At 41.9% G+C, this 13,612-nt stretch overlaps 1 protein-coding gene across 7 annotated transcripts in view; it reads left to right on the top strand.

Moving 5' to 3' along the window:
- The window catches only part of ITPR1 (inositol 1,4,5-trisphosphate receptor type 1), a 331,954-nt gene that overhangs the window by 20,610 nt on the left and 297,732 nt on the right, over nucleotides 1-13,612 (top strand). For all 7 annotated transcript variants that reach the window (XM_047779506.1, XM_047779516.1, XM_047779541.1 and 4 more), the window contains exons 3-4: nucleotides 3,770-3,877; nucleotides 9,314-9,384. In XM_047779506.1, the coding sequence (XP_047635462.1) occupies nucleotides 3,786-3,877; nucleotides 9,314-9,384 (163 nt within the window). In that variant the 5' untranslated portion in view covers nucleotides 3,770-3,785. The remainder of the gene's footprint in view (nucleotides 1-3,769; nucleotides 3,878-9,313; nucleotides 9,385-13,612) is intronic.

A 13,612-nucleotide genomic window follows, 5' to 3' on the forward strand; every position in this document is an offset into this window, starting at 1 on the left:
GGAGGATAATTATCTTCCCTAAAGTAAAATATATCGTCATAGTGGGTTTATTTGTTATGATACCCAGCTGACATTTTAGGCAGAGGATCCTTCCCTTTACTGAGTTTGCATTTTTAAAAAATTTATTAATTTCTCCAGTTTTACTGAGATACTTCAGATGTAATATTGTATAAGTTTACAATACAACATCATTTGATATATTGCAAAACGATTGTCACTGTAAGTTTAGTTAACATCTATCACCACACAGAGTTAGAAAATTTTTTCCTTGTGATGAGAACTTGTAAAATCTACTCTCTTAGCAACTTTCAAATATACAATATGGTATTGTTAACTCTAATTGTCATGTTGTATGTTATATCCCCAGAACTTACTTATAATGAATAAGGAAGGTTTAATATAAAGAATTTTTTGATTTTTTAAAAAATTGAGGTACACTTGATTTATAATTTAAGTTTCAGTTGTACAGCATAGTAATTCACAATTTTTAAAGAACTTTGAAGCCCTAGAATCATCCAGAAGTAATAGCTAGTGATCAGAGAGGTGGTTGAAACTCTGGAGCTGACCACCTGGGCTTGTTCTTAGACGTCTGGTGACCCTCTCCGAGTTTGTTAGCTAAGAGTCCTAGGTGTCCGCATGGTGTTTGAAATACCAAGGTCATGCAGTTCAACAGCATTTTGGTGCCAGCTCTCTTTCCCTTCCGTGATTCCCTAGTCACTGTGTGAGTGACACCGGAGCCCTGGATACAGCTGCAAGAGGTTCTCAGGCACAAATGGTCCAGGATCAGATGAAGAAGCAGGCTCTCCCACCCTGCTTCTGGACAACAGGAAGTCTTCCAGAAGAAGGCTCACAGGCTGACTTTCCACCTCCTCCCCTCTAGGCCCCAAAGGCCTCTGCTGTTGACCTTTTACTTCCAGGGCATCACTGATGATTATACCCGAAGCCCCCCCTCCCCTCAGTCCTCCTCCCCTTGTCCTCCACTTGACTAAGTGTAGATGAAGAGAAGCCTCAAAATGTTTCCAGCCAGACCAGGAAGGTTTCTGCCTCGTCCTTTGTGAGGATGATTATTTTTTGAGATGCTAGGGAAGAATCTGTCCCTGTCTCTGCCCTTTTAAAAATTAGGACCCCTAGCAGATTGCTCAGTGGAAGATCATTAACTGTGGTTGATGTGTTGGTCTCTGTTTTCAGGGGGAAATGTAAAATATGCCTAGAGTTTATTTGTTCAACGTTCTACTTACTAAGCATGTTGGTTAAGCATTTTTTCTTTTGCCCTAACTTACAAAAATGTTATGTGGCCACAGTAGAAAAATGAGGAAATAGTGAAGTAGAAAAATTAGCCAATTGAATTGTGCATAAAAAAGAAAAACAGTTCTCCATAATCTTGTCACTTAGAGAATAAGAATGGAGAACATTTTAATCCACCTCCCAGGGATCACCATTGATGAGCAGCTCTGTTTACCAGTCATGTAGACCAGGGTTATAATCCTGGCCCAGGGTTATAACTTTGCTAGTTATGCATGATTTGGGCATGTCAACCTCTTTGTCACTCAGTTTCCCAATAGAATGGGAAAAACGGTGGTGTCTGCCTCATGCTGTGGTCCTGAGGATTTAGGAAGAGAACAAATGCCTACAATGGTAGGCATGGTAATGCTTGCCAAAGTTTAGCTATTATTATTAGAATGGTCACAGTGCACAACCTTGCTTCATGGGCATGGCGTCCAGGAATCTATTGCAATTATCAGCTGTAGGCAGTGTTGAGTATGTCATGCTTTGTCATTCGGGAACACTAAATTGTGTCTAATTCTTCCCATTAAGGGCCTGAAAACTTTTAGTAAGGTAACTGGGTGGTGATGAAAGATCAGAGAATATTGGTCATGCTGCTGTTTCCTGGCCTGGTCCCCAGTGGGGACAAACACACATTCGAAGGGCCACCCAAAAGGAGAGAGCCAGTCACAGTAGACAAGGCCTCTTGCCCTCTTGCCCGAGCACGTCCCTGCTCTCCTGCATTCAGCAGCTCCCCTGTGTCTTCCTGGGAGGTCAAAGTGTACAGTTACAAATTTGGTCAGACTCCATTCAAACAGCACTTGTTTTCCAGTAATCAGTCCCAGAAGTACACTGACTTCCTGACCCTTTTAGATAAGGCTTTTAAATATAAGCACATAAGGGAAATATTAATGCCCATAGTGGTTTTCATTTGTGCAGCTTTTTGGGATGTTGCTGAAAAAATTGGTTTGCCTTTGCATATAAAATATCCAGTTAGGAAGAAATGACAGGATGATAGGCTGGATTCTGGAGAGGGAACTTGACAAACTGTTACTTATTATTTGTGCATGGTATTTGCATTTTTTTCCCCAAGGGCTAGAGGTGGAAGCTCTTCTCTTTTGAGAGTTTGTGTTCTGTCTCTCTGAAAGTTCATGTTCAATGGAATGCTTTTTATCTCTCTTGCAGCATCTTGGTTGTTGGAGGGCTAAATTAGTTTTTCCTTGCTGTTTCTCATGAGCAGTGAACTGAGGTTCTTTAATGGTTTGTGTTCAGCACCTGGCACTCCTGCTAAGGTGGGAGAAATGCTTCCTGAGGCTTCCTGCTGATCCCTGTGGCATAATTCTTCTGCAAAGAAAACTTGGCACCCAGAAAGCAATTTCAGGAGATAATACTTTCCTATGCCATTCCAACTCTTGTGTCTTTGCGGGGTAAATACATCCTGGCAGGGGAACTTGAGTGAAGAGATGGGCAACTGGAGGATCTGGGTTTGGAGGACAGGTCTTGGGAAGACCCAGGTGACCCTGAATGTCTATACACCAGGTGCCTGAGGAAACAATGGGGAGTTTCTGCATCCACACGAGCACACACTCTTCCCACACAACTGAGCTTGTTTTTTAAATGTCAGTTTTGTTTTTTACAATTGGCTCCCACTCCTCAATATTTATGGCCCCGATGAAAGCTGTTTCTATGAGTCATGTCAATATTTTTGTTGATATTTGTGTGTGTGTGTAATGATTACTGAGCTGTGTAGAGATTTCCTGAATTTAAGAGTGTTTTCTGGGCCTGCCCCTAACTACCTGTGTGTGTTCCTGACCAAGGTTCATAAACAACCTCAGCCATATTATTCTTACCTGCATTGGGAAGGGATTGGACCAGGTGCTAAGATTCTTCCTCTGCAAGTATTTTTTGGTTAAGGATGAGGAGGAAAGACACTGAAATAACATTTGGGTGAAGTGTGGAGAGCTGTTGAATTCTTAAAAGGCTGCTTGAACTTTGTGGTATTTATTACTAGGTTTCCTCTTATTAATTTCATTTTGTTGCTTTGGCACCTCAGGCCAGGCACTACCAGACTCGAGTTTTATACCAGGTGTTTCCTTCTGACTGAACATTCCCTGAGGCAGATTGAATATGTTAATGTTTCATAAGTCAGACTTTCCAGCTCCTAATCACTGCAAAGTTCTTGGCCAACTTCCCTGCTGTCTTTATAGCCACTGTTTATTATCGAAGGTCCTCAACTTGGAGAATTGCATTTAAGCGTGGTTTTGTTAGAAACATGCATTACTGTGGTTGGAACATCCTGAAATTAAAGGATATATGGGAAAAAAATGTTGTTGCATATGTCCTGCTTGGCTCAGTGAATCTCCTGTCTGTCATAACTCTGATTTAAATTTGACTTTTAAGTAGGATGCTTTGAAAAATTGAGCTAAGCCAATTCTCAGTGACTTTTTTTCTTTCCCTCTGAACATTTCTTTCCTTCTAATACTGTTGCATATTTTACTTTGTCTAGGATTCTCAGGAAAGACATGTCTGACAAGATGTCTAGTTTCCTCCATATCGGAGACATTTGTTCTCTGTACGCCGAGGGATCGACAAATGGATTTATTAGCACCTTGGGGTAAGAGCAACCGATTTCTTGTGTGACAGGATTTGTTTAAGACATTGTAACATCATGTTAAAAACTGTGATTTCCTAGGACAAGAATGTTCCCATTTTAATTAGTTTTTCCAGGGGCGGTTGGAATCATGATATCAAGTCTCATGTTAGCCAAGTTGAACCTCTTACACAAAAATACTATTTTCCTGTCAGTTCTGGAAATCTCATTAGTTAGGACTATGTTAATTCAGAATTTATTATAGTTCCTCTTTCATAAATAAGGGGCACAGTGCTAAGTATATGGGATGAATTTTAGGATTAATTTTTACAGACCTCCAAGGGAGTTCTTTAGCTTCGTAAAAGCTTATTTTCTAATGGTGACTTGTTTGCCATAAAAACAAAGACCAAACTTCTCAGATGCTTATCTGTTTTTTAAAAAAACTTTTAATGTGTCTGTACATTTATTGAGCATTGAAATTTTCTCATATAGTTAAAAAAAATTTTATTGGAGAGTAATTGACTTGCAAAGTTGTGTTAATTTCAGGCGTTTGCAAAGTCTGAGTTATATACACACACATACCCATTCCTTTTCTGACTCTTTTCTCAGATAGGTTATTGCATAGTATTGAGTAAGTTTCCCTTTGCTATACAGTAGATTCTTGTTGCCCATCTATTTTATATATAGTAGTGTGTATATGTTCCCAATCCCAACCCCCTAATTTATTCCTCACCTCTCCATGTTTCCCCTTTGGTAACTGTAAGTTTGGTTTTGAAATCTTTTGTCATTTTTACTCGATTCTATGTATTAGTGATCTCATGTTTGTCTTTGTCTGACTTACTAAGTATGATCATTTCTAGGTCCATCCATGTTGCTGCAAATGGCATTATTTCGTTTTTTTTTTTTTTTTTTTTTTTTTTTTTTGCTGTTATCTCTCCTCTGAAGCAGAACTTTTCCCACTTGAAACTGCTGTATGTATCTGAAAGTTACAAGTTGCACAAAGTTCTTTAAATCAGATGTTTGGTGTTTTCTGTGCTTTCTGAAATTTTCCCCCAACTCTTAAGGATTGGGATATATAAAATAAATATAAAAAATAAATACAAATAATACTGATTTGCTTATCTTCTTCCTTCTCCTCCTCCTCAAACTGTCTAGAAGAGGAAATGAGAAGTGAATTAGCTCCAAAGACAGACCCGATCAGAATGGAGAGTGAAAATGGTTAATTCCAGAATAGTCAGGAATGGTCTGTAACGTCTTTGAGGAATAGTTAGGCCTCGGGTGGCATTGTTGGCATTTGGCAAGAGCTGGTCTCAAATAAGTGGGGGCCAGGGCGGGGGGCGGGGGGAGGAGGAGGAGAGGGCAAAGGGGGAAGGCATCAGCTTCTCCAAGAACCTCGTTCTTACAGCAGCCAGGCTCTTCCTTTTCATCACAGTTCTTATTGAAAATGTGCTTATTCTTGGATACTTGCACGGGGTAAATATTCCCGGGCTCTTACTCAGTTACTCTAGGCTCAAGGGGCACGTTATTTCAGGTAAAGAATTATAGCTCAATTGGAATAAAGATTGCATTTTCACAAGTCATTGATAAAAAGAAGTCATCCACCACTGCCTGAGCACCAAATCAAGTGACTTTTTTTTTTTTTTTTGCCTCAGTCCTTACCTTTTTAAACTTGTCTACACTGAAGACTCACCCTCCACAAAATACTTTTCTGTGGCTTTTGGCAAAGAGTTATGCTGCTTGTGCCTCTCTTTCGGTCCCTTTTTCTTCTTGCCTGACTCCTTTTGCCATCCTTATGGTTGAATCTTGCATCCTCTTCTTACTTGTCAGCTTTTTACAACGAGCACCATCATTGTTGCTCTTTACGGGGGTGCAACCTCTGAGCATCAGAGAAGTGACATCACTTACCCAAGGTTTCAGAGCTACAAAGACTTAGGACTCAAGACCGGTGCTCCTACCAGTTGCCTTTGGCAGGGTAGACCTCCCCTTCCAGGCTTTCCTGAGCACCCCTCTCTAGCTGAATTTGCTCACTCCCCCTCCTCACTGTCTGCCTGTAGCTTTTATCTGGGTGCCCTGCGAAGCCTCAACCACACATTATGCCCAGTCTCTTGTCTGTGGCCCCAATTTATTTTAATGGTGCCACTGCCCTTCCAGTCACCCAGGCTCACTTCCCATCAGTTGCTGAGTCCTCTATGGCAGCCCCTGAAATCTTAGTACTTCCTCCTTTTCTTCCAGAGTGTCTGTTCTTAGGTTAACTATGAGATACAGATTCTTTGCTTTATCAACGTTCCCTTAAGTTTTGTGAACAAATTAATGATAAAGTCTTCCCCTTGAACACCAGGATGGCTCTTTTTTAAAATTTTGGCCTCTCATTCTTCCTTCAGATGAATATTTGATTCCTTGATGTGCTGCACATCTTTGAGGATAATTGGTGTGAGGGTAGATGTGGAAAATAAAGTTTGACCTTCTTTTTATCCTGACATTTATGGAGCACCAGTCGTGGATGACGATGAATGACTGCCAGTTTTATGTACCTGTTTATGTACCAGCCCTGTTTATGTACCTCCATTCCATTTATGTAGCTCCTGTTACCTCCAAAGGGCTTTACTGACTCATTAAACTTTAGAACTCAAATAGGACCTTGGGGAGCTCATGTGTGTGACATGCATTGTCCAAGGAGTGCTTCTGAATTACCTGCTTGGTAAAAATAAAGGTTCTTGGGTCCCACAGCTTTAGTTGGCCTGGGAATGATGGAGACCTGGTATCAGTATATTTATGACACAGAAAGTCTTTTTTTTTTTTTATTACTCAATGAATTTATTACATTTGTAGTTGTACAATGGTCATCACAATCTGATTTTATAGGATTTCCATCCCACAACCCCAGCGCATCCCCCCACCTCCCCAAATTGTCTCCTTTTAGAGACCATAAGTTTTTCAAAGTCTGTGAGTTAGTGTCTATTCTGCTAAGAAGTTTATTCTGTCCTTTTTTCAGATTCCACTTGTCAGTGAAAGCATTTGATGTTGGTGTCTCATTGTATGGCTGACTTCACTTAGCATGATAATTTCTAGGTCCATCTATGCTGCTGCAAATGCTGGTATTTCATTCCTTTTAATGGCTGAGTAATATTCCATTGTGTATATGTACCACATCTTGATCCACTCCTCTGTTGATGGACATTTAGGTTGTTTCCATGTCTTGGCTGTTGCAAATAGTGCTGCAATGAATATTGGAGTACATGTGTCTTTGCGAGTCATAGTTTTCTCTCATGGTCTTCTCTGGATAGATGCCCAGGAGTGGGATTGCTGGGTCAAATGGTAGTTCTATTTTCTGAGGAATCTCCATACTGTTTTCCACAGTGGTTGCACCTATTTACAATCCCACCAACAGTGTACTAGGGTTCCTTTTTCTCCACACCCTCTCCAGCACTTATTGTTTATAGCCTTTTTGATGATGGCCATTCTGGCTGGTGTAAGGTGGTACCTCATAGTGGTTTTGATGTGCATTTCTCTAATAATGAGTAATGTTGAACATCTTTTCATGTGTTTTTTTGGCCATCTGTGTAAGGCAGAGAAAGTCTTAAGAGACTCCTTGAGACCAGATGAAGAAAATGAAACCAGGAGGAATGCAGTGATGTAGTTATTGTCGTGATGCTTGTAGTGGCCGTTTGCTGTCTACAATTCATTTTCTTCTAGCCTAGACTGGGGCCTTTTCTCCTACCCCTTTCTCCTTGCTTGAGAGCTTTTATTTATTTATTTATTTATTTATTTTCCCTTTAAAAAAAATTATAGTTGATTTACAATGTCGTGCCGATTTCCGCTGTACAGCAAAGTTACCCAGTCATACATATATCTACATTTTCTTTCTTATATTTATTATCTTCTATCATGGTCCATCCCAAGAGACTGGATGTAGTTCCCTGTGCGACACAGTAGGACCTCGTTGGAAAGCTTGGCGGTTAATTAACCCAGCCTTATGTTGGATTCTGAGCCATTCCCCACCCCCATAATTTATTTGATCTGGTAACGTTACCTTATTTATACTCACATGGGCTTCATGGTGGGCATTTTCTTTGTACATATTCAGCTCTTGGTTTTCGCATAAATTCTTGGGCCATTGACACACTGTTCCTTTTGCTGATGCAGAGAGCTCTTATGTCTTGCAACTGAAGGAAGCTGATTGCTTGTGGGCTTTTTGGGACACTGTGATTCACCCACTCAAGAGATACTGAGTATCCTACCTGAGCAGGAAATGTAATGGCCCTAGGCACCTTCTGGGCTGCAAAGCAGGCAGGTCCCTGCCCCCATGGAGCTGGCAGCCTAGTACACCATTTGTGCTTCAGCCCTGTGAGACTGGGGACACAGACGAAAGGCAGAGAGGGCCTGGGGTAGAAAGGGTTAGGGGACCTTCCTGGAGAAGGTGGGTGCTCTGAGTCAGGGCCTTTAAGAGGTGACAGAGGATTTTGGAGGAAGGAGCAGTAAGAGTTAAGCCCGAGTATTTAATGGACCTTGGCTTTGGGATTAGAGAGAGCACAGATTAATGGAAAAACCATATAACTGGGAGCCAGTTCTATGGTCACTTGGAAAATGAGCCACTCTACTGATAGCAGTTTTAGGAACTTGGAGAAGACATTTAAACTCCTCAGATCTTCAATTTCCTTATCTGTTAAAAAAAAAAAAAAATCAATTCTTCTAAAAGCATTGCGCAAGTTAGATTGGTCAGTTAGGACTTTAACATGGGGTCTTTATGTATAATTTTGGGGGGGGTTATTTATTTTTAATTTCTTGCACTTTCCCCACTAGATGCTTTTGAAGCTTCCAAGTCCTTTCTGACATCCATGCATTTGTACTTGGGGTTCCTTCTGCCTGAAAACGCTCCCCTCTTCCTTCCCCCTCTCAGTTTCCCTTAGTTCCAGAACGACCTCTTCTACCAGCAGCTTCTCAGATGGCCTCAGGCACAGTCAGTTTCTGGCTGTATTTTGGTCTTTTGTCTTACAGCCTTTAGGTAATATTCTCTTTATCAGTAAGTCTTTGCAGCTCCTGCAGTAACTAGCTTTGAGCTCCCTAAGGGCAGGGGCCCTGCTTATGCACCATCCCAGGGCCTAGCATGGAATGGGCCCCTCATCTACCCTTAGCTGATTGCATAGGCCGGACCCTTTGCAATGCCCCCAACTCAAGTGTTATTGCATGCTGTGGTCAAACCTGGCAGGGAGGTGGTTAAGGGAAAAAGGCCATGGAAAACTGTAGCTTAATGTGTCCATTGCAGAAGCAGAACCTTAGGCTTTTGGGTGTGGTTTAGCTTCTTGCATAGGAAACCTCTAGTATAAGCAGCTCCCTGGCAGGAGAGTATGGCAACTATTTTTTGCACAGGAGCAGCCCTGGGTATTTGAATTTGCATAGTGCCTAAGGTTTTATTTTCTTAGACTTGGCTTGATACAGCATTGATCTTTATTTTCTTTGCAGCCTGGTTGATGATCGCTGTGTTGTACAGCCAGAAGCCGGGGACCTTAACAATCCACCCAAGAAATTCAGAGGTAAGTTGTTGATCTTCCTGAAGGGGATCCCTTGCCTCACTTAAGTGTGTTGCTGTGTGTGGATTTTTTTTTTTTTAAAGCAGTCATTGGTTTATTTACTTATATATATATATATTTTAATATGATATGATACCAATTTCAAGCTTTCTGACAGCTTGAAAATTCATAAATAAGTTCACTGCCAAGATCGGGATGGCTTGTATCAGGGCCTTCATTTGTCTATTGAAGGCATGTTGGTAAGTGCTAATTCAGTTAAAAACCTTACATTGGTGCACATATGTTTCTGAACAAACAGTATGTGTGGATCTAGTCACAAGGAACACCTGTTATTTCTGAAGATCTTGCTGTTCCTTTTGGGGGCTTTGATATCCTTAGGTACCTCGTCTTGGAATGAGAAGGTCTCAGTTATTACACTTACTTTTTGAGTTAAAAGGCATAGGTGGGACAGCCTTCCTGCTGGTAGGCTGGCAGTGTTGCCTTTCTTTGTAGGCCTCTTGGGTTTGATGTCTTCCTTGGGAGGTAGCTTTGTTTATTCCAGAAAGTGTTTAAAATATAGTTGGTATCCTAAGATGAGAAACATTTTGTTTTCATTTTTTTCTGTTGTTGTGGTTAGTGGTTTTCAGCTCTGGCTGCATGGTAGCATTTTCTAGGAGAGATTTTATTTTATTTATTTACTTATTTTTGTGAGTAAATTTCTTTTTTTCTCTCAGTTTTTTTAAGTTTTATTGAAGAATAGTTAATTTACAAGGTTGTGATCATTTCTCCTGTACAGCAAAGTGACCCAGTCATACATATACACACATCCATTCTCTCTCAGATTCTTTTCACACATAGATTATCACAGACTACTGGGTAGAGTTCTCTGAATTATACAGCAGGTCCCCATTGGCCAATCATTCCATATACCTCAGTGTGCCTATGCCAGTCTTGGGGGAAATTTTAAATTAAACAGTTGCCCAAGGGCCCCACTGTAGATCAATCAAATGAGTCTCTCACAGTTGGAGCCTGGGCACTGGCATTTTTGAGGGCTTACCATGTGATTTTGATAAACAGCCAGGGCTGAGAACCCATTGGGTTTGGTATTTGACTGATGGCCTCAGTCTCAAAGGGCTAAAACCTTGTCATTTGCAGATTATAGCATTTGAGTTATAAATTCTTATTGTCGGGTGATTTAGAAACCGTTAGACTTTTTTGGATAAATGCTACAGAAATTAGAATAAAATAGGAGGCAGACATTCAGATGGAGAGAAGCCATTTGGAAGGGCTTGGGTGTTGAGCGGTATCCAGTTGGCATGAGGCTGTCAGCAGCATGTTGTCACCTGGAGGGTGGGATGGGGGACTGTTTAAAAAAAAATGTTGGTGCAAGCCTGGTGTGACTGGACCTGAGGCCCCTGTGGCCTCTGCTTCCTTTTCCTTCTCAATTCCTCCTCCATATTGCCTTCCAAAACAGAATCCTGAAAGGAGCAGGAAGATTTGATCACAATCCAGTCAGTTTCTCAGACAATTGAGTCCTTATTTGGAGTGATAGAACATGCTGTGGTTTATGTTTTAAAAGGGCCAAGAAGAGTTCCTGCTGTGGCCCAGAGGGTTAAGAATCCAATTACAGCAGCTCAGGTCGCTGGGGAGGCACAGGTTCAATACCCATCCGGGTGCAGTGGATTTAAAGGATCTGGTTTGCTGTAGCTGTGGTGTAGGTTGCAGCTGCAGCTTGTATTCAGTCCCTAGCCTGGTAACTTCCATATGCCTTGGGTGTGGCCATTAAAAAAAAAATGCCAAGAATGATGGATTCAGTGCCAGATACTATGTTAAAGGCTGGGCATACATTTTTAGCTCATGGTGTTGTTGGGTCACCCTGGGAGGAAATCGAGGTTCCCAAAGATAGAAGTTGAGAAGCTTGTCTTGGGTCACATAGCTGGTGATGGATAACTTGGGCTGCACAGAGAAATGCCTTGGGTGATGTTCAAAAATGCCGTGTCTGAGTTCCACCTGAAGGGATTCTCATTTAATTGGGCCTGGAGATATTGTGAAAGTGCTCTGGGTGAATCTCCTATGCAGCCTCGGTTAAGAAACCCTGCTCACAGAGCCTGGGCTATAAACTCTAGGCTTTGTTATATAGTAGTGAGCTGGTCCACGTGTTGCCTTTGCAACTGGGACTAAGTGGAGGGATGTGGAGTGCATTGCTTGGATCCAGTGTGAGTTCTTATCCCTTTTGCACCCAGGATCTGGGAGTGGGAAAAGGAACCTAGGAAAGATGTTGATGGCCAGTATAGAGTTAACCGGTGTTTAGAGGGTTTACAGGTTTAGAACTTTAAAATAAATAGGACCTCAGCCAGGGGAAATCAGATGAGATGTATGTTTTCCGGGCAATAGGGTAAAGGTGCCTGGTGCTTAGATGTATATCTAGTGGCTGATTGACAGGGGCTGTTTTAAGATAAAAGTGACACTCCGAGAGGGGCCATTGGAAAGAACCAAACTCCGTTAATGGCCTAGTGCTGCAGGTGGTCATGTGACCGTGACTTGATTTGTTGACTGTCTTTCCCCATAAATTAAAAAATAAAGGTTTCTAGGTTGTGAGATGCTTTGTGCTTGTGGGAAATCTGGTTCAAAATAAGCTTTGCTGCAGGCTTTGGGAATGTAGGTCAGGGCTGCTGAATTGCTCGTGGTAAGCCGGAGGCCCTCTTCACACAGGTGAGGGGCCCAAGTGGCTCCCCTTCTGCAGCTGATGCAGTGCCATCAAGACCTCTTCCACCTTGGAACCCCGGGTGGCATTTTGCAAAGCAGCCTTTCAGTTCTGGTGTTTCCTACTTGGAAACATCTTTCTCTAAAATGAAGAGAAAGCTTTCTTTTGAAGAAGATTACTGCCTTTCCAAATACAAATATATTTTGGAGTTGAAGTCATTTTGATGTTTAGAAATTGTGCATAGGACAGTTGGCAATTGGGAGACATTTCTAGTCCATTTCCTTGCTCTGCCATGGCACCCTGATTTTTTTTTTTTTTTTTTTTGCCAGCCTTTGCCACAGCCATAGCAACGTGGGATCCGAGCCATTTCTGTGACCTAAACCACAGCTCATGGCAACACTGGATCCTTAATCCACTGAGCAAAGCCTGGGTTTAAACCCGCATCCTCATGGATGGTAGTTGGGTTCATTACCACTGAGCCAGGATAGGAACTCCCACATTCTGAAGTTTAACAAACAGATAATGGAAAAGTGAGATGCTGGCAAACGGCCAGAGAGTGTGATGGAGTCTTTATCCGAGCCATCAGCAGAGCCACATTTAGTCATTTGGGCTTGCTGTCGCCTCCATTGTTTCCTGGCCAGGTTATTTCCTGTATTGAGAACCATCATGACCTGTTCTAAAGTAGACGGAAACCAAAGGCCTCTTTATGTAATACCTCTCATGGCTTCCCCTTTTTTTTTTTTTTTTTTTGCCAATTCTTGGCCTGCTCCCGAGGCATGTGGAGGTTCCCAGGGTAGGGGTCGAGTTGGAGCTATAGCCGCCAGCCTACGCCAGAGCCACCACAACATGGGATCCTAGCCACGTCTGCAACCTACACCACAGCTCACGGCAACGCCAGATCGTCAACCCACTGAACAAGGCCAGGAATCGAACCCTCAACCTCATTGTTCCTAGTCGGATTCGCTAACCACTGAGTCAAGACGGAAACTCCAGGTGTTCTTCATTTTGTGAGCTCCTCCTGAAATCTGCTACCGTTGTGGTTAATAACATAGGCTGTAGGATCAGGCAGGTTCAAATCCAGGTTCTGTTGATTCTTAGCTTTGTGACCCCGGACAAATTGCTTAGCCTCTGTGAACCATGATTTTCTCATCTGAGCAATGGGAGATAGTATTAATCCCTCTCACATAATGTTATTGTTAAAGATAAAATGTGTGTTCCTAATTTAGTACTGAGCTAGTGGCCCTTAGTTCAGGGCTCAGTAAGCCTTGTTTATTCCTATCTTTTCATTCCCAGTCCTTAGTACAGAGCCTGATGCTCATACATGGTAGCAGAAGGGAAAAGAACTATGTGTGAACTCTTTGATGATATGAGAGTAATTCTATACGGTTCCTCTTTTTGTCTTAAATTTTTTTTTTTGGGGGGGGGAGTTTGTGCACAGGGACCCTATTGTCCTAGATTTGAGGCCCAGTGTTCCCTTGTACAAACTGATTCCTTAAATGTCTGACCTTGTTTCCTTACTTAAGAAATGGGGGAAAAGAATTCCTTTCC

The sequence above is a fragment of the Phacochoerus africanus genome, chromosome 1 (genome assembly GCF_016906955.1).
Source record: "Phacochoerus africanus isolate WHEZ1 chromosome 1, ROS_Pafr_v1, whole genome shotgun sequence".
In the NCBI taxonomy this organism is placed as follows: Eukaryota; Metazoa; Chordata; class Mammalia; order Artiodactyla; family Suidae; genus Phacochoerus; species Phacochoerus africanus.